Here is a 22,127-nt window from a genome sequence, read left to right on the forward strand (position 1 = left end):
GAGGGAATGCAAAGTCAGGCTAGCAATCCAACACACAAATCTCCCCTTGATTTCTTCCTCCCACCAATTCCCTGGTGAGTACAGACTCAATTTCCCTGAAGTAAAGAAAAACTCCAACAGGTCTTAAAAGAAAGCTTTATATAAAAAGAAAGAAAAATAAGTACAAATGTTCTCTCTGTATTAAGATGATACAACACAGGGTCAATTGCTTAAAAGAATATTGAATAAACAGCCTTATTCCAAAAGAATACAAATCAAAGCACTCCAGCACTTATATTCATGCAAATACCAAAGAAAAGAAACCATATAACTTACTATCTGATCTCTTTGTCCTTACACTTGGAAACAGAAGACTAGAAAGTAGAACTACTTCTCCAAAGCTCAGAGAAAGCAGGCAGGCAGAAAACAAAAGACAAAGACACTCAATTCCCTCCACCCAAAGTTGAAAAAATCCGGTTTCCTGATTGGTCCTCTGGTCAGGTGCTTCAGGTGAAAGAGACATTAACCCTTAGCTATCTGTTTATGACAACCCTCCTCAAGGAACACATGAGTGCATAACCACTAAGTGTACTACTCCGTTGTTATGCAGTCATTGTGGACCACAGAGGCCAATTTATGGATGCCAGTGTAGGCTGCACTGGAAAATTTCATGATGCCAGGGTTTTCTGCTTATTGGGAGTCTGTCTTCACAGACAGGCTGGGACATGATTCCCACCAACAGAGGGCCTGTGGCAGGAACTGTGGATTTACAGTATGGCTTGATGTAGAGACATGCACTTCCTGGTCTCCATTTTGAATTCCATGCAGTGATATGGGGAAGAGGGAGTGTTGCCAGGGTGGACACACCCCTGTGGCTTGTAATAAATTTTGCATGGGGTCATAAACCAGAAACCCCTCCTATCCTTATATTAATAACAACAGACATTGAGCCAGAAACTTACTAGGCTGAGGGACTACTTCTGCTTCTTGTGTTTCTGCTGTTGGTTCCACAATGAGCTGCTCCTCTGGAGGGAAGTCATTAAACAGCTCTTCCAAAGAGAGACCTATGATTTGTTGCAGCTGCTCCAGCAGCAAAGCCTCCTCAGTGACCAAGGTGAGCACCAGAGTCACTCTGGCAGCTTGGTCCAGTACTTGCTAACTCCTTTCCAGTTGGATACTGGATTCTGGGGTCAGAAGGTTGCCATCCTAGCTGACTGGGCTGTCATGAAGCGCTATTGGCTCAGTGCTCGATGCAGTACCCAGCACCAGTCAAACTCCTTGTGAAAGAGGCAGGATGACGGTGAGTTCCCAGAGGTGTGGTTCTTATCCCTGTGTGTTCAGTAGTCATTCTCGAGCCACTTAATCTGTCCCATGCACTGGCCCACCAGTTTGGTGAATCCCCAGCGCTGCCAGCTTCTTCGCTATTTTCTGGTACATGCAATCGTTCCTAGAACTCTTGCTAAGTTGAATATTTTGCTCACCTCACACTAAAGATTAACCAAAATCTGACTGCTTTCATGACCATTACAAATGCAGGAGAAGGTTCACTCTGCTTGCAACTCAGCAGATAAAATGAAGCTTAAACGCCGAGCAGCTGTACTTGAATCGGGGGCTGTTTCCATTTCCCGGGAGTCAACTAGATCGTCTTGGGATAGGAAGGACAAAGGACACTTCCCATGGGATTGTGGGATAGTGTTGGCAGACTGTCAGTATCTGAGTCTGGGAGGGCCCAGACCCAAATTGCATCCATGCTAAATGACGGAGAAGTTTGGGCTCGAGTCCTGTAGGACTCGAGCTTGAACCCGGCCCCCTTGCAGGTCTAGGCTAGAGGGCCTGATGGCCTGAGTCAGACAGAATTGTGTATAGACAGAAATGAGGTTTGTGGTTGAGCCTGAGCCCAGGCTTACATTGCAGTATTGTGTAGACATACCCTCCAAATACCATCAAACTCTAGCTACATTAGGGAGTTAAACTGGTTTAAACTAAGGTGTGAGTTTAAATCAATATTGCTAAACTGGTTCAAACTCCTGTGTGGAAACTTTTAAATGGAAATAAGAGTGTCCACACAAGAGTTTGAACCGGTTTAACTAAATTAGTTTAAAAACTAATTAAACCAGTACAACTTTCCCATGTTGACCAGGCCTGATTTCTGGCTGTGGGAATTCTGTCTGACCTCATGCACATTATAAAATCCCACCTCAATCCAATATCAACGTGAAAGTTGGCTCACACATTTTATGCACTCCTAATTAAGTGGAATCTCATGTTTGTGCTTTTTAGTTCTGCTAATGGATATTTCTGCCGTCATTTTAGCACAGAGCTGTGGTTTCCTACTTCCATCCACGCCATAGGATGATTGTATTTAATTCAAAGAACTATATTAATGCAGTGTTTATATCTGAAATTTCAGTCACACAGAAGGAAACAAATATAAAGCTTCTACAGCAACTAATTCAGATATACACGGTGAATTTATAGTACTTTGCTGTATTATATTGCATATGTTCAATATAGATATACTAGCTGTACAATATGACAGAGCTGCAATTGCTGTGGAAGCCATAACTTTAAATTTCTTGATGTTCATCTGATTAAAATCTCAACCTTTTAACACAGATTTTGTATTTCATTTCCGTGTTTGATTGCACTTTTTTGTTTTTGAGAGCAGTGAAATATGCAATATCTGTATCAATACAGTATTATCAAAACCCAGTCAACAACAGAAGGTTAAAATTAGTTTTCTTCCCTCCCCCTCTACAGCTATTCATTGAGAAGGCAGAAGCAGAGGAAAAGTGGTTCCAGAGATTGGTTGCTCTTCGGCAAGAAAGGCTGATGGGCAGTCCTGTGGCTTGAGTGAATTACAGTGAACATCATACAGAATTTCTTCATGAAGGCTAAGAAAATTCTCCTGTAAAATTGTTTGAATGTTAACATCTCTTAAAAAGTACATGTGAGTTGTACAAGAGAGAACACAAGTTTCATCTGAATGGAGATACATGCGTTACTCTCACTCATTATCCCCTTTTATTCATTGTGAGTTACATGTATTCAATATTCAGAATAATGTGTATACAGGTAGCACTTTAGGGATGAATGAAGAGATGAGACTGTCAAAGAACGGGGAAGGACTTAGGGCCAAATGTATTAGTGCTGCAGCAGGACAATATAAATTACATCTCCTGGGGTCATCAAGGCCTCCTGCTCCCCAAGAGAGATTCAGCTCAAAGTAGGGCCTGTGGTATTGCTACTACTGTCTTCCTGGGGAGAAGCAACTTTTAATCTGGGCTTCTGCATGCATCATGCCAGCAGAGGCTGCTGAAGAGATGTGCTGAACTGTACATCCACTGCTGTCCTGGCCCTTACCCTGTTCCTCACCAGTACAACGCATGTCTTGGGCAGACAAACTAGAATGAAAATATGAGGCTGTATTTTTTAACAGAAAGAAACACTGGGTTTAACTCTACTGTTGCATCTTCCCACTGCCATCATGCTCATAAAGATTCAATAAGCATGTATGATAAATAGTACTGCTATCCCTTTTAAACCCAAATGTGCAGATTTTCAGCTGGTTTAAAGAAATGCATTTCATAAACAGTTTTAAAATGTTTGGCATTTTAGAGTAGTCAGCTCTGTGTGTGACCTATTAATGGGAAATGCTTCATATATTGTGTGCACCTGTACAGAAGTATATTGAACAAGACTAAAATGGTATCTGCAGTTCGCAAAACTAGATGGAAAGAGTGTTTCAGAATATTAAGTTTTCAGTTATCCAAATCGTCCTTTAAAACACGTTGCTAATGAAAGATTAGTCACATCTGGGGTACCATTCAATTTATGAACAAATTAAATCAAAAGTCATAATATTTTTGGTAGAATGAGGGAAAGCAGTGCTAAAGTTTTAGTACCATTTTTTATTCCCTCTAGTGAACACCGATTAGTGTATTTCAAAACCAAATCTGAATTTCCATTCATTGTCCAAAAACATATCAGTCAGCTACATAATTAAATGCAAAAAAATGGCTCTTCTGAGGTACCTAACACATCTGTAGTCAAAATACTTGTGTTAAAGAAGGAGAAATGTAAACCTAACATCTATGGACAAATCACCTGGAAATAACCTGCATCAAGCCGTGGGCATATGCAGTCACTTTTTCAATATTACCTCTCCATAACCCAGACCTGTTCAAAAAGACACTGTAGAGAGCTACCCTTAGGTAGATTATGCCTTTTTTCAGGGGAAAAGGAGGGATTAAAATATGTTGGGATGCAGTTTTTATTTTTAACAACAGTGAAAGTATCATTGGGGCATGTTTAAAATAACTGTTTACTTTTAAATGCATCAAGTCTCCTGCAACTAAATGAAGAGAAGCTGCATTAATGGTCAAAGAAACAGTGGTCAAAATGAGTATTTTCAAAAGTTCTCTATTTGGCATTGTCCTCTTTCTAATTTACTTGTATGTCTTTTATAAATAATTATAATAATTTCCAAGCCACGTTCAGCTCAAAATTCCTGCATTATCCAAAATTGCACAGTTCCATAATGTTGTTAATGTTTTTATTTTGAATTAGATGTATTTGTTTTATAATTGCATTTTTACAACTTCAGGGTATTCTGAAAAGTTATAAAATCATTCAATAATGGAAAAACTGGGATGTACCTGTGTGGGCAGAGCTCATTTGCTACTGATGATCAATCAGTAGTGAAATATCAACCGCAAAGTCCATATTGAAGCATAATAGAGAGCTGGATCTCGCAATTGGATGGGAATAGCTATCACTAAACCTGCAATAGAAGGAAAAGAAGTTGTTTAAAATCTTGTGCTGAAGTTCCCCAGACACCATTTGGGATGATCAGCACATCATTCTACAATTAGATTTTTATAGCACCATTTGCAGATTACTGATACAGGTAACCAACAAAATAATTGTACAAAATTCTATAGTTTTAAATGTACCCTGCTGAATAGCCTCAATAGCTAGGTGGAGAGGGCTTTAAATTAATTTAAATGGCATCTTCTTATCCTTTAAGTCTTATGATGCAGTTAAGTGTTAACAGTGCACTGGGTATCCTGCTGTACCTGACTATTGGGACCATTCAAAACACTAAGCATTCTAAAGTTAATGGAACTCTGTAAAATTCATGTGCCAGTCTTCTTTAATGCTGTCAGAGGATGAGCCTGGCATATGGTTATTTTATGGACATTTGGGAGTTCTCACCATTTTGGAATCTTGTCTACACAAGGAAACTTCATAGCCATAATTTACCAGTGGTATAGCTCCACTTGTAGCAACAGTGGAAGCGTAGTGTAGACAGGACTTGGGCATTTTTAGCACCTTAGACAATACAGTAAAAACACTCAACTCCTGTTTACACTACAATTTCCAACATTATTAGTCAGTAGTGAATTACCAAGTTTGCTAGTAAGGCATGGTCTTGGATGGTAGTGAACTCACTCTGTGCGCTGAGTCTGCTTCTAAATAGGCAAGTAAAGTTTGCTTAAGGACAGAGTCTGAATCCTTGGGGTCTTAACAGTTGAATATTGTGGACATGACTTAAGACTAGACTGCAAGATTGAGGTTGTGTAAACTCCCCATATCCTATTTGTCTTGCATTTAGTGAATAATGTTCTATGAATGATTAAATAAATTATTAATTTTCCTGTCAATGTAAGGCAGACACTTCAGCCAGCAGAAATAATACATGCGGGCAGACAATAACATTAGAAATAAATATTGGTGTATTACTAACTGTGAAAGAATAAGAAGAACTTTGAAAATCTTATTGATTAAAACCATTTTACAAGGCTGGTCCCAATATAAATATATCCAAAATATATCTATATTCAACAAAAGTTTGGTTTGTGAGCCATTGTCAGCTGAGGGAGAAACTAAATATGCTTCCAAATCAGACAGGCTGGCTATGAATTCACATGCACGATGTGGGCATGAAAATCAAACCAATGAACGCAAATTAAGGGCTTGAATAGGCCAAAAAATAAGTTCTTGCTAACTAGCTCTCCCCATGTGCTGCTTTCTTTTCCTGCTAGCAGTCAGGGATCAGGTCATATCTATACCTGTCCCCATGGCCTCACTTCCTTGAAATCCTAAAGGCACCTTTCATCCTGAACCTTAAAAATCACCATTGAGAGCTTCAATTTCCTTTGTTGACCTACTTTCCTCTCCGTTTTAGTTTCTCAATGCAGTTTGGGGGGTGGAATGGGTTCTGGAGTGAGAAAGGAAAAGAGAGAATTGTTTTTTAAATAACCCTAACTAAATTAAACCATAAGAATTCTTGGTGAATTGTAATGTCTCCTGACTCTTATCTTACATGCACTTCTGATGACTCTTTATCACCCATTATTTGTGACAATAATTCATGTATGCTGGTCTGTACTTATTTTTTTCTCTTGTTCTGCCTTTTGCATACAATAAACAATGTTATGTGATTACATACATATAGTTTGGTGTTTCACCTATTTTAGAGAATGCAGTGAAATAAACAGCGAATGAATTTAGAATTTGTGAATGATACCAGAGTGATGGCTCTGGAGACAGAAGTCTTAGTTTTACTTACAAAGTGGCCATAGTATGGCGGGCAGCAGTCCAACATTCCTCACATTGTCAAACCCCAGTGTTCCTTAAACCTTACCCGGAGGAATTGTGTATATAGGGTGAGAGGATAGTTCAGTAACTTTATCCATTCAGCCTTTGAGCTCTCTTCTGAGACTGCCAATAAAGTTATGATGTAGACATCTATCCCTAGGAACTACATTAACTAACTCATTTCACTTAGGCTACTGAACAGCCATCATAAAACAGATTCTTTCCATTATAATCCAGCAGGGCTGAATGTGATTAGGTAATTTTTAGGTAAAATATTCACTATCCTATTGCCAATCTCCTGACTTATCAGGTGCCTCTACAGTTCACTTTTAAATAGGTAAACTGCATGAAAATTTACTAATACCCTAAAACTAATACAGTAGCTATGTCTATACTAGCCGCCAGATCGGCGGGCAGCAATCAATCCAATAGGGGTCAATTTATCGCATCTGGTCTAGACGCGACAAATCAACCCCCCGAGTGCTCTCCCATCGACTCCTGTACTCCACCACCACAAGAGGCACAGGCAGAGTTGACGGGGGAGCAGCAGCAGTTGACTCACCACAGTGAAGACACCAGGGTGAGTAGGTCTAAGCACATCAACTTCAGCTATGTTATTCATGTAGCTGAAGTTGCATAACTTAGATCAATTCCACCCCCCACCCCCCAGTGTAGACCAGTCCTTAGAATTGTTAACATAACAATATTTTATTTCAGGAGGATTTATGGTGGTGGAATATTGACATCTTTAAAACTGTCGATGGGAAGCAGTTCAAATTCAATGGCCTGGCCCTAATTTCTAAGGCCCTGAATGGACTAGGACTGGGCTATTTTGAAGACCGTTTCTCCAACAGGAACTCACCAACAGAACTATAATCACAGGGGAGGATGAAGTAAAATTGCAGGAGGCAAAGTGAATTCAGTGAGGGGTCCTATCTTTTGAAAATCGGTCACAATAGACCAGACTAAGCCCAAGCCTTGCTATATTCAGAACACAATGTAAGCACAACCTCTTCAAACTGTAGCAGTAAAAATAATACCATTAAATGTTTATATTATTGCAGACCCCCAAAAGCCCCAATCTGGATTATTGGGGTTCCCATTGTGCAGAACTAGAAGAGAGAGAATCTCTCCCCAGGCTGACAACAGGGCTGCAGAGTATAGTCTCACAGGAAGAGAGAAGAGGGAAATTTTACAACAAATAAAACATGGTAGAGAGCAGACTCCTACTTGGTAAAGTATCTGTAGTCCTTACACGCCTACACACCGAGGTGAATTGTGCACTTTATAAATACATAGCTAGACACAGACACTTAACTGCAGAAGAGACTGAAATGTTTTGTTACTGGAATAGTAACTTTTATGTAAATGGTTAATTCCATCTAAGCAATGATGATTTACAGGCCTATACTGTATCTATCTTATCAACTTTTAAGAGCATGTTCAAAAAGTATGTATATGTATTCTTTTTCTTGAATATCTAGCAAAAATGACATCCATTTGGGCTGTAGTTCAGCAGGGTTTCTTCTAGCTGCCTATACAGCTGTAAATGTCAACAAGTCTGATTGTGGTTATCACTGCTGGCCTTAGTGCCCTTCCAGGTGGAGTGCAGTTCATTAAACCGTAAGTCTCTCTAGCCTTCCTCTGTGGAGAAAATTGGTTGTTCTAGATGGGTGCTTCAGACCTGTCCCCATCAGTTGTGTCACCAATCTATACCTAGCCCAACCTATTTTCCCAAGCCCAGTCAACATAACTCTTTGAAAGCAACTAAATCATGTTGTTTTTTTTAAATTGCATTTCCCAGTATAGATATAATTTCCCCCTTAGTTTAGAAAAGCAGTAAGAGGGACAAGAAGGGCTAGATGGCTCAGAGGACTGGTAATGGGATGAAGCTCAGGGTCACCAGTCTGAACACATATCAGAGTCAGTAGTAACCAAAAGCTACCATCTGGTGGCTGTTGAGTTGCCTTTGTGAAATGAGGTTAATGGTCTCAGTCTCATCCCCAATGAGTATCAATGTCTCCCTCACCCAACAATACAGTTAGCACTAACTGGGAACGTAGTTGTAGTCTCAACAGAGAAGGCAATAGCGTGTATGCATGAAGACTGAACATGCCTTCTCTACCCTCAAGTTGATCCCTGCTGGTCAGATTTGAGGCAAGTTGTCAGGGCAGCATGGGCAAGTTTTCAGGTCATGTATCTAATGGCTTTCTAGAGGACCCGTCCAACAGAATCTAAGAGCTACCCAGGTAAATTTATATCTGAATGGTGAGGTTCCTAGTGGACTTCAAGAAATTCTCTGCTCTTCTCCCCTTCCTGTCCAAAGAGGCATCTCTAGAGCTCTGATTCTATTGCCCATCAGAGCAGCTCAAAGGAGGCACAGCCAAGGGCCAGTTTCTAGCACATTACTGAGGATGGAGTAGGGGAGAATTACCTTCCTCTGTACACAGTAGGTGTTCACCACTTCTGGAGGCAACTTGTATATTCTCTTGTTATGCACTGTGTAAGCCAGGCATGTAGTGAACTTTATTAATTTCTATTAATCAAGATAGGAATAAAAGTATCTTATGTTTGCAGGTATGTTATTGTGTTTGAGGCCAGCTGAATAATAATTTTTGGATAATTTTTTTCAGTTAATTTTGCAATATTTTTTTAAAAATTTTACTTGCATTTTTTTCCATTCCAGTTACAGAGCTGGGTGACTATATCTAAATTAATTATATTTTTGAATAAAATATAACTTTTGTCATTATTTGCTCAGCTCATGTTGCATTTGGCATTTGACTTTCATGTTAGTTTATAATAAACTGTTCATAAATGTATCTTCACAAAACATTGTGCATTTGTCCATTGGTACAGATTGAAATTAGGATCAGTTTTCTACTAGCACTGTCAAGAAGCCCCACTATTTCTCCTTAAAGCACATTTAAAACTCTAGAAAACTAATCACATCTCTAAAGCTGGCACTGTAAAAGCACTTAGGTGTAAAAAAGGATACCTCATTTTCACCAGTACACTTTAAATCTAAATAGTAACAGCTGAGTCCTTGTAAAACTGCATGGGAATTGGGCACTGTGCTGTCCCAGTCCTCTCAAATTACCTTCAACCTTGACTCTGACATTGCTCTGTAGCAAGTGGAAATATGACAGAGTGGAACTGATCTGCAAATGCATCTAATCTTTTGTAACTAGCAAGTTTGCAGTGAATGTTCAGAAAAGCAACCTATTTTATAATATATGTAAATTCTCAGTGTTTGAGCAATGGGCCTGAACGTCTCCAGACTCTTAGAAGTTGAAGGTCGCAACAAATGCCATTAGAAAAGCAATCTTCCTTAGGTGTGAAAAAATCCTTAGATTTTATCCTTGTATGGATGGGAGCAACCCCCTGCTAGACTACTAAAATGTGAAAATCCTGCTCTCTGACAGTGACAATAGTTATTTTCTATGGATTTGTACTGTCATACAATTTAATTGTATGACTTTGATGTTATGGTAATCTGGTCATGCACACGTTTCTTGAACGGCTAGTTTCACTATAATGATATGACGGGGGTTAGGCAAGCACCACCACCATTTTGAAGCTTTTGGGAGTGACAGCCGCCTTTCTTTCAGACTAACCAAGGTAAAAATAAAAAGTCAAATGGTGTAAACTAGGCACAGATATTTTCCTACCATATTGAGCACCTTTCCGACTTTCGCCCCTGGAAGTCGGGTCCTTGTTCAGGAGCACATATACACAACAACTATGAGAAGCCTCTGACTGTGGTCACATTGTGGATTTCACACAAACTTGACCAGATTTGATGCAAATCACTTAGCTGTCAAGCCCCCAAAATAGTTTGTTTTGAACTGCCATGAAATTTGTATACACACATAGCTGACATGTCAATCAGCTCTAGTTAGCCATTCAATCTGTATCCTCTGCGGTGTGTATTGATGTGCTTTTTGTACCTTTGTTTTCTTGATATTACAGCTGAGGCAAAATCCTGCCCTGTGCTGCATTGGTACAAAAGAGGGGACAGTCAAATTCTCAGCTGAGCTTCAGTGGAGTCTCACCCATTTAAACCAACAGAGAATTTGGCCCAGGGAGTCTATTTATCCCCTCAACCCAATGCAAGCAGCACCATAAGATCTCTATATAGCAGTAGGAGAAATAGGCTGCTAACGTGCAGGCTTGTGTACAAAGTTCCCGGGGGGGGAGGGGGAGGGAGTCTGCTATTTTGTTGCACGGGTTATGAGGATGTATAGCCTTCTGTGTGAGCTACTGCATATGCTGCTGCTAGCAAGAAGCATTAGTAAGAGGAACATCAAAGTGATCCCCACAGGCATTTCCCCCCTCTTCAAAGAACAGTCCTTCCAGGTGTCAGGATGCCAGTAGAAGATGATGCATTGGCAACATTTCTTCTCTGGCTCACAGTGCCAGTCAAGAAAGGATTTAACTCTCAGTATTTAAGAAGTAAAATGTATCAACTCAGAGAGGACTTTCAAACGCAGCAACTTCTACACTTATTTTTAGAACACCAAAGGGAATGGCAAATGATCCAGCCGCAATTCAATGAAATGAGTCATGAACTGAGTTCACCTCTCCTTCCTAATATCTTGATGTGTGGTGCCAAAGTTGTTTATAAATCAATAGCTATCTTAGACAAGTACAGTGGAGCCCATTTAAACAAATACTTCTTTTGGACCAAAGCCTCGTTCCATTGAATTAAGTGGCGCAAACCCTTCCACTGCAACCAGGATTTGGCTTTTAAGAAATATTTTTTAAAAAACTTATCTGTTTGTTTTCTCTCTACCAACCACAAATATATGCTGTACTGCAGTGCTGTAAAAACAAGAACAAAGGACAGAGCCAATGAAATTAAAAGGTGAAAAATTCAAAACTTATAAAAGGAAATACTTTTTCATACCAAGAGTAATTAAACTGTGGAATTCATTACCACAAGAAGTTACTGAAGTCAAGAATTTAGCAATAATCCAAAGGATTGTCTATTTATATTCAGAATTATAATAGTTAACGATAAACATTTTAGAATAGATATAAAACCTCATACTTGGTCTTAAACCAATCTCTATTAAATATTAAAGGGAGAAGAGCGGTAGATTATCCCACCTCTGCCTACTGTGGGGTTTCTTGCACTTTCCTCTGAAACATCTGGTACTAGTCACTGTCAGAGAAAGGATACAGAACTAGATGAGAGTTGGGTCTTATCCACACAGACTATTCCTAAGTTCTTATGTATTAAATGAATAGATGCGGGGGGGTTTAACTTTCATTGTACTTAGTTAATGTAGTCAACTAGTGACACGAGGAAGGGAACGGATAACTTTACGCTGATGTTTTGGGGAAACCTAATAAAATATATTTATCAGAGATCTTTTAGATTAATATCGGTTTGAATTTTGTTGCACCTTTCTTTCCTTTAATAGCTTGTTTTATGTAGTTGCAGCCTTATGGATGGCTTAAAAGATACATGTCACAAGCTGGTGACCTCTGGTTCAGTCTAAAGGACATTTATTACCCTGAATGCAGTACATAAGCATTATTTATTTGCTTTTAAATTATTGATAATACTCTAATTCATGTGTGATGGAAGGAAGTGCATCTGCAAGTGTGTTGTTAGTGGAAAATCGTCAAGAACTTGTAGAAATCAATGATGAATCTATCTATGGTTAGTCCCAGTATATGTTCTGCTTCTGCAACAATGATTGATAACTGATCTGCTAATGGAGATATCCAAATGTTTCTTGATTATCATGTAGAACTTGGAACCTCATAAAATGTGTGTTTCTGTGGTGCATGTAAAATATTCCATAATTTTATTTTATGGTTTTCTATTAGTTCCAAGGGAAAAAGCAGCAGTGTTTAAGAGTATGTTACAGTTATGTATACTGAGATTCCAAAATGACTCTCAAACTGTGTGTGGTATTGTGAAGCAGCTTCTGGGGTGGAAAAGGTACACAACACACTAAGGGAGAATGGGAGATTTTGGGTGCATACAAGGGCAAACGTACCATTATGTGAGTTCAATGGAATTAGCCCTCACTTACACTAGAGCAGAATCAGGCCCACTCATTAGTCTGAAGACATCAGGTTTGTCTCACAGTGTGGCTTAGATTACAACAGACAAAGCATAAAATCTTTTGCTAATGGTCTCAGTGAGTATCTGTTCTCTGAAAAGCTTCACTCAGGTCCAGAAAGTGCTGCACTGTTCTGTCTGATCTGAAAGTATGGTAGTACCTGATGGTGTGAGCTGAGTTTTGATGGAGCAGAATTTTTTTTTTAACAGTCAATTCATGAAGAGAATCCTTAGTCAAAACTCTAATTTAAATCCATAGGCATTTGCACAGAGTAAGGACAAAATAAAAGCTGAGTAGCAACTTCAGCATAACTTGAGATAAGGTTATCACAAGGGCCGAGTGAAACATTAATTACAATCATCAGACCAGGTGAAATTCTGCTAGTTTGGGAGTACAATACAAATTCAAGACTCAACTGACCCATTGACCAAGACTAAGCCTTTTTCCAATGAATTTAAGCCAATTAATGGTTCCTCCCCAAAACCAGTTAAACTTTGAATCACAGAAATGTAGGGCTGGAAGGACTTTGAAAAATCATCAAGTCCAGCCCCCTGCACTGAGGCAGAACCAAGTAAACCTAGACCATCCTGGACAGGAGTTTGTCCAGCCTGTTCTTAAAATCTCCAATGATGGGGATTCCACAACCTCTCTTGGAAGCCTGTTTCAGAGCTTAAATACCCTTATAGTTAGAAAGCTTTTCCTAATATCTCACCTAAATCTCCCTTGCTGCAGATTAAGCCCATTACTTTTCCACTGAAGGTAGGACAAAAACAACTGATCACAGTCCTCTTTGTAACAGCCCTTAATGTATTTGACGATTGTTATCAGGTTCCCCTCTCAGTCTTTTCTCAAGACTAAAGAATGTTTTTAACCTTTTCTCATAGATTAGGTTTTCTAAACCTTTTATAATGTTTGTTGCTGTCCTCTGGACTCTCTCCAGTTTGTCCACATCTTTTGGAGAGTGTGATGCCAGTACTCCAGCTGAGTAGAGCAGAACAATTACCTCCCCTGTCTTCCATATGGCACTCCAGTTAGTAAACCCTAGGATATTAGCCTTTTTTGCAACTGCATCACATAGACTCATATTCAATTTGTGATCCATTATAACTGCCAGATTTTTTTCAGCAGTACTACCACCTAGCCAGTTATTCTTCATTTTGTAGTTATGCATTTTATTTTTCCTTCCTAAGTGAAGTACTTTGCACTTATCTTTATTGAATTTCATCTTGTTGATTTCAAACCAGTTCTCAAATTTATCAAAGTTGTTTTGAATTTTAATCCTATCCTCCAAAGTGCTTGCAACCCTGCCCAGCTTGGTAATTTTGTGCAAATTTTATAAGTATACTCTCCACTTCAGTTACCAAAGTCATTGATGAAAATATTGAATAGTACCAAACCCAGGACTGACCTCTGTGGGACCCCACTAAATAGATCCCACTAGTTACTTGAATCAGCACTTTTTCAATCTTTTGGTTCATTTGACCCCAAATCTCGAAGTGAAATTCAGAATACAAAGTCCACATGAACTGAAATAGAAAAAGTTTGATTTGAACCCCTGTGAACAGCAACCACTGAGCTTCACAGAGCTCTAAATATCAATTTATCTCAACACTTTTTACATGAGATGTAAGGTCAAAAATGTTTAAAGTCAGTGATTTATCATGAATCATTTGTATGGCTGTGCTTAACTGTAGACAAAATTGAAGACACAGACATACCAAAATACAAGAAAGAAGACATAGAAAAGGCAAGTGGGTAAAGTCTTCCATAATTTTGGCTTAAGAAAATAGATATTTGGCTACAGTAAAACCCAAAACAACAACTGTTTTATTTATCATGGTAATTCCATCTAGCATCAGAAGGCAGCCTTCAGTAATTCTCTTTCTTAGACTATGTCTACACTACCGTGGGATCGACACTGCTGCAATCGATGCATCGGGGTGAATTTAGTGGGTCTAGCGCAGACCTGCTAAATTGATGGCAAAGTGCTCTCTGGTTGATTTCAGTACTCCATCGTGAATGAGAGGAGTAAGATAAGTCGAAGGGAGAGCATCTTCCATCAACCCAGTGCAGTGTAGACACCTGCAATAAGTCGACCTAAGCTACGTTGACTCCAGCTACATTATTCATGTAGCTGGAGTAGCGTAACTTAGGTTGACTTATTGCAGTACTGTAAACATAGCCTTACCTTCATGTTTTAAACTGTTAGACCATATTATGCTGTACTTGTGACATGAGAGTGATGGATATTTAAGATCCATTGTCTTTATTCTTGATGAAACAAGAAAATGTGTAAATTAACTAAAATAATTCTATTCTAGCCAACAATATTACTTTTATAAAGTATGTTCCTAAAGTGGGTACTGGCTTCCATTCTCACAGCCCTTTTACATGCTGGAGCTTTGCCTAGTTAAATATATATGTGTATCCAAGATCAGTAATGCAATTTTCACTTCTAAATCTAAAACATCCCTGCTGGTTAAAAATAATCCTTGTAGAAAAACAGCAGCTGATGAGTGTGCAGATATACAGTGAGCCATTTATATCTTTTAGTGATTGCACAACGTACTTTTCAGACTTCTTTTAGTGCATTTTTCTTATCTAGGCAGTTCTATTTTACCTTAGTTATTTTTTTAGCTTCACAGTTAATTATCTGTTTTCTGTGTGAAACAAAGACAATATATCCCGAAATGACACAGCTATTGACAAGTGTTGCACAGTATGTAGAACTAAGATGAACGAAGACATTAATAAAAAATGTTTTGGGTAACAAACTAAACAAATACTTATGGAACCAAAAAAAGAGAACAGAGTATTATAAATACCAACAAGATGTCAATATGGCAAAATGACCTTTTGTTGTAAATGAGTATGTTCAACAAAAGTGCAGAGTTGGAATAAGATTTAAATAGTCCTATCACCAAAATGAATGAGAATTAAGAAGGTAAATTAATTCCTAAGGGAAATCAATGTAGATCTCATTAGTTTGGGGACAAGATACCTTAAAACTTTTAATTAAAGATAATATTTACTCCAAATGAATAAGAGTTGGCAGGTTTCTGCAGAATCTATAATCTCATTTATGCAAATTTTTTTATATTATGCCAGATATCATTAATCTCATTGGAGATGCCCTCCAGACTGACAGTCTTATAGCACTGAGGTGATTTCCTACAGAAGTCGTTTTATCTACACAAAAGAACTCTAACTCAAGCGGACACAAACCATAAAAAAGTCTGAGCAATTAGAGACATCACTTTGCACAAATAGGGTACCGACTTTATCATGTGAGTGATCCTCTCATAATGAGCTCATTTATAACAGAGCCCCTCTTTCCACTAACAACCAAAATAAATTAACAATAGCTAGAACTCATCTTCCTTATTTGTCTGTATAGAAAACTGTCTAGGTCTTCCATGACTTGGGAAAAAATTCTATCTTTAGAGTCTGAGTTAGTCTTCATGAAAATAGATAGGCAACCCTTAGACTAAATAATCAACAGTGAGCAGCAGCTGAAAGGCTCCACAATTCCATTTCATAATCGAATGGAAGAAAATAACTGGTTTGTTCTTACATAACGAATTTCATAGTAAGGCTAGACTGTGTTCTAGCCTGATTATGACTAAAGATTCAAGTTATAAATCTATTAATGAACTTTGTATGAATTACTTATTTAAGGGAGAAGACTGCAAGATACAGTATAATCAAGCTGAAATGCAAATTTATACAGACAACTCACTTAAGAGGAGGCAAGTTTGTAGAGCTATTGAACTGCTGCTGACCATGCCAGGTATGGCCAAGTAAAACCCACTTGCTGTGTTGCAGAAAAAAAGAGATATGTGCTAACATGCCAGTACCCTGGATACCAGAGAAACATACCTGCTGTAATGAATGAGGAGCTGCTTGTAGCAATCTAAGAATAATGATATGTAATCATTTTATGAACACTCTGTGACCTGGTCAGTAAGGTGAAGTTATAGCATACTGGGTTAAAAATCTTTCCTGTATGCATGTATTGATCGATCTTGACAGGGCTGTTGGAAAAGCAATCAAGAAAGCAACACAGTAGTCCCAGGCACACATATGAAAGACAATGGGGAAAATATTACCTCTGAAGACCTTATATCCTGTCCCTAACTGAGTGACAAGCCGTGTTTTGGCAGTGCTGGGACCCAACAGATCAAAGGGCTATAAAGTGTTAAAAAGTGACTTGTTCTCTGGAAAGGAGGATGATCAAAAGGACTAAGCACCTTTTAAAGAAGACTCTCCCTGAAGCAAGGAGAGTGAACTGATTTGTGAGTTAATGAAAGAGAGTGTGACCTAGACCCCAGCTATCTTTGGGGGGGCAGAGGATCTATAGGAAGCTTAAACTACCAAGATTCCCATGTGGGCCTTTGGTAAACTAAACATGCATATAGCCTATTTTATTGTTTTAAAATCTGATTTCTCTGAAAAGTTTCTGTCTCAGATAAATAATACTTTGCTTCAAGAAAGTTATCTGGTCACTGGTTACCACTATCATTGCTCCTGGGAGGAACAGAATTGCAGAGTCTGGACAAAAAGTAGACTTGTTGAGGTAATCATAGCTGACCTACCAGGATGCATGATTCAATCCTGACAAAGGTGATGGCTCTAGGCCTGAGACCGGAGAGCGTGTGCACTTGAGGAGACTGGAAGGAGTCAAAGATGCGGTTAACCCAGTAGCTTTGATGGATGCAATGGAGGACTAGCAGTGAAAAAGATACGGGATTATTAGCTCATTCTAATTTCTCTGCACATTGTTGCCACTTTTTCCTTCTTTAACTTCTCTTTTGCGTTCTAATGCTCTTAGGACTTATCTGTGCTCCTATAAGGCCATTTCTCAGGAGATTTCCTTCCCTCCTTCCTAGGGGAAGGATAATCTTGTAGCTAACTCAGAGAAAGGCAGTCAGCAGACTATCATTCTATTCTTGGCTCTACCAGAGACTTCCCATGTGGCCTGGGGCAGGTCAATTACTGAAAACTCTGTCTCAATGACAAAATGGGGATAACAATAATTCTTTACTTCATGGGAAGCTTGTGAGATATAACTTTTGAAAATACTTTGAGATACATAGATTGAAGGGCTATAAAAGTGCAAAGTATAATATTATTACTATGATAATTTTAATCACTTTTTTCTATTCAGAATCCAAAATGGATTTTGCTTCTGAGCAATGCAACTTAGTATAATATCACAGTTGGCACAAGTTTCTATATGAGAGCCTCGTAGCTTTATAGTTACAGTTCTGTGACGACAGAATCACAGCCCTGTTTTCTTTTTATTTGACAGTCTTTCACTAGAAATGTACAAATGATTCACAGACTTCACTTGAATAATCAGTGGGTAACCCTTTCTCTGTCAGGCCTCCATGCCCACCAGTCAGTCATTATACACCTTTTTCCCATAGCAACTGTGTCAACTCAGAGTGTATCCTAAGGCTGCAATATCACCACTTGCTTGATTTACAGAAAAGAGCACATCAGTGGACAGCAAAATCAATGCTCATCTGATTACAGATATTTTTCAAAAATATTGCAGGCTCAGTTCATTCATCTTTTATGTCGGTTTTCCAACTAAGGCCAAATGTTGGCATGGTAGCTTCTGCAGTGTAGCTCTTAGCCAGAGCTGCATCACCCCGCCATCTTCCTCACTGCAGATGAGCTGTGCCAATCCTGAAAGGTGACAGACATTTTGGGATAGCCATGTAATTCCTATACTGCTGCCCAACCCTATATGCACCCCTGGGACACATTCTGTGACTCTGCCCTCTCTCACGGACACATGCAACAACTGGGGCACTGAGGGATGACATCAGGGCAAAGAATGCCTTCTCCATTTCCCACTAGAAGGTGCAAGATCTCCTCATCTGACTGACCACCAGGGAAACTGAATGGGTTAGCACAACCAAGAGGCTGACTGCATTGAAAAAGAATTGCCAGCAGGACAGGACAGGCTTTGCAGCCATGGAACACAGCTCTCCCCCTCCTATAGTGAATAAAGGGAAAGAGGAGATTCCAACTCCACTGACTTCCTCATACCATCTTCTCCTCACTGACTGATTTGTTGGGGTTTTTGTGTTCCTCTTTAGGAACCCCAGATCACATTCCCCCTGTGGCTGCTCCAAAGAGCTTACTGGTGCCCTGGCACTGATTAACCTTTGCTGGCTATACACAGGAACAGCAAAATAGATTTTGCAGAGGGCTACTCAGGAGAAAGCACCTCCTTTACATAAGCTTGACTGTACACCCTGTTCCTGCAGGGCAGGTAAAGAGCTCTTCTTCCTTTCCTGCTTTCACATTGAGCCTCACTTCCAAATTGTGGAGGCTAATGTAGAGCTGACTTGGACTTCAGGGTGAAACTCCTTAATCCTATATAAAGTCGAATAAGCTGACATTTTGTGGAATGTGGGGAATAAAATGTAACCCTAACCTGCACATTAGATGTAAGGCTCCTGAGCAGCCCACTCCATAGCCCTTCACAGATGGAAGGGCAACAGGTATTCCATCCATCGTATAAATTAACATTAAATGGCCCTACTCCAAGATTGTCCTGAGTCTACCTCAAATACCTGTACCTCACTGGCATTTTTGATGATATTGTGTGCCCCATACCAGGGCATGATTTTTTTCCCCCAATCACAGAGATTTTCATAGCTTCCACCCCCAGTGAATTTCACCCTTAAGGGATAATTATCAGGCTATGCATGTAGGAGGTCCATGGATCTTAGATCAGGGGACAAAATCCTGTCACCCAGGACACAGAGTGACTTTGTTGCACTCCCACCAAATAGTCATTCTTCCACATGAGGACAACCACAAGATCTGCAGTGCATTCATCTGTTGCCCCATTTTGACCTGAGCAGTTTGTCAAAGTTTAGGGCCCTGGGGATGTTCCAACTAGAAGCAGAAATAGATGGAGCCTGATATTTTTTGTAGGTATAAAAAATGTACAAAGTCCTGTTTCTTCTAATGCAGAAGGAACCAAGAACAAAAGGAGTCATTTCCTAGTTTACAACCCCAAGTTTTTCTACCTTTTCTAAGGTCATCATACACCATGCTCACAGGCTACCGCTTGGCTTTCTTGCTTTTTGCCTCTGGCTTGTTCTGTTCTCTGTTTGCTCTTAATTTGTCTGTGTTTTGCCTTCCCTGGACCCACCCACCATTGGTCCCAATACCCAGTAGAACTCGCCACCCACAGGGTGCTAATTTCTGGGCAGACTCTATTAGACATTGTTTTAGGTGTGACCCCCTTAAGTATTTTTACAGCTATCTTACATGAAGGGTGCATTCATAGAGCAATTTGAATGAGGTTTTAACTCAACTCATAACAAGGTTTCACTCAGCTAATAACAACAAGCCCCCATCACAGCTTTGCCTATTTTCCTGATGAGGCCAAAATGGTGACATCCAGTATGACCCATTCTCAAACAGAAAACACAAACAATGTAACAAACTGAAAATGATACAAGGTTAACTATCTACATATGTACAGTATCTTTCTGTCAAGATGTTTTTACATCATCAATCCCAATTGGTTTTTATTCCCATCCAAGCCCTTATGGGAGTTTTCGCTTCCGGATGGTCCCTCTTTCAACCACCAAACAGGGTTTCTTTCAGCAGCCCCTAAGGAATGCCTGTTGTTGCTGTTGATTTTGCTGGCAGAACCTGCCCATTCTGTTTAAATGGGAGTTCACCTCTGTAACAACTTTTCAAGCCTCAACTTCCATAGCTACAGTCTCAGATTTTGGGGGAAGGGAGGACTGCCAAACTGAAATCCTGCCCCGCAAACTGCAAGCATTAGCATCTGTGTCCAATATGAAAGGGGGTTGAAACATGGATAAGCCAAGAGAAGAACAATCCCAAAAGCCTTTTTCAATTCTGAAAATGCTAAATCACACCCTGCTGACCACTGCAATGGTTTCCCTTTGTTACCATTTGCTGCCTGTCAGGAACATTCAACAAATGAACAAGGATCAATTATTTCAGAATCACAGGAGTTTAGGCAGCTAAGATTGTCATACAGCTAAATTATCGACTTTAATAGAGTCATAGACTAAGGTCAGAAGGGACCATTATGATCCTTGAGTCTGACCTCCTGCACAACGCAGACCACAGGATCTCACCCACCCACTCCTGTAATAAACCCCTAACCTATGTCTGAGCTACTGAAGTCCTCAAATCATGGTTCAAAGACTTCAAGGTACAGAGAATCCTCCAGCAAGTTACCCATGCCCCACGCTGCAGAGGAAGATGAAAAACCCCCAGGGCCTCTGCCAATCTGCCCTGGAGGAAAATTCCTCCCCGACCTCAAATATGGCTATCAGCTAAACCCTGAGCATGTGGGCAAGACTCACCAGCCAGACACCCAGGAAAGAATTCTCTGTCGTAACTCAGATCCCACCCCATCTAACATCCCATCACAGGCCATTGGGCATATTTACTGCTAATAGTCAAAGATCAATTAATTGCCAAAATTAGCTATCCCATCATACCATCCCCTCCACAAACGTATCAAGCTTAGTTTTGAAACCAGATATGTCTTTTGTCCCCACTACTCCCCTTGGAAGGCTGTTCCAGAACTTCACTCCTCTGATGGTTAGAAACCTTTGTCTAATTTCAAGTCTAAACTTCCTGATGGCCAGTTTATATCCATTTGTTCTTGTGTCCACATTAGTACTGAGCTTAAATAATTCCTCTCCCTCTCTGGTATTTATCCCTCTGATATATTTCTAGAGAGCAATCATATCTCCCCTCAGCCTTCTTTTCATTAGACTTAATACGCCAAGCTCTTTGAGTCTCCTTTCATAAGACAGGTTTTCCATTCCTCAGATCATCCTAGTAGCCCTGCTCTGTACCTGTTCCAGTTTAAATTTATCCTTCTTAAACATGGGAGACCAGAACTGCACACAGTATTCCAGATGCGGTCTCACCAGTGCCTTGTATAACGGTACTAACACTTCCTTATGTCTACTGGAAATACCTTGCCTGATGCATCCCAAGACCGCATTAGCTTTTTTCACAGCCATATTACGTTGGCAGCTCACAGTCATCCTCTGATCAACCAATACTCTGAGGTCCTTCTCCTCCTCTGTTTCTTCCAACTGATGAGTCTCCAGCTTATTACAAAAATTATGATTAATTCTTAAATGCATAACCTTGCACTTTTTACTAATAAATTTCATCCTATTACTATTACTCCAGTTTACAAGGTCATCCAGATCTTCCTGTATGATATCCCTGTCCTTCTCTGTATTGGCAATACCTCCCATCTTTGTGCCATCCGGGTTTCAACACAAGTTTCAACCACTCCCCATCTTTCCCATGCCAGAAGCCTACCACAGCATGTATCTGATATAATGGTTTCTGCCCCCAGGGACAAGACAATTGGTTCACTGCAAACCAGTTCCAACAAACCATTTGTCTCACCTGAGCCATACCTTTAAA

The 22,127-nt window shown here is 39.7% G+C and overlaps 1 protein-coding gene across 1 annotated transcript in view; it reads left to right on the plus strand.

The window, feature by feature from the left end:
- The window catches only part of RSRC1 (arginine and serine rich coiled-coil 1), a 355,820-nt gene extending 349,386 nt beyond the window's left edge, over nucleotides 1–6,434 (plus strand). The window contains exon 10 of the mRNA XM_050963724.1: nucleotides 2,740–6,434. Within this exon, the coding sequence (XP_050819681.1) occupies nucleotides 2,740–2,832 (93 nt within the window). The 3' untranslated portion in view covers nucleotides 2,833–6,434. The remainder of the gene's footprint in view (nucleotides 1–2,739) is intronic.
- Nucleotides 6,435–22,127: the final 15,693 nt, after the last annotated feature.

This window comes from Gopherus flavomarginatus, chromosome 8, assembly GCF_025201925.1.
Source record: "Gopherus flavomarginatus isolate rGopFla2 chromosome 8, rGopFla2.mat.asm, whole genome shotgun sequence".
NCBI lineage: Eukaryota > Metazoa > Chordata > Testudines > Testudinidae > Gopherus > Gopherus flavomarginatus.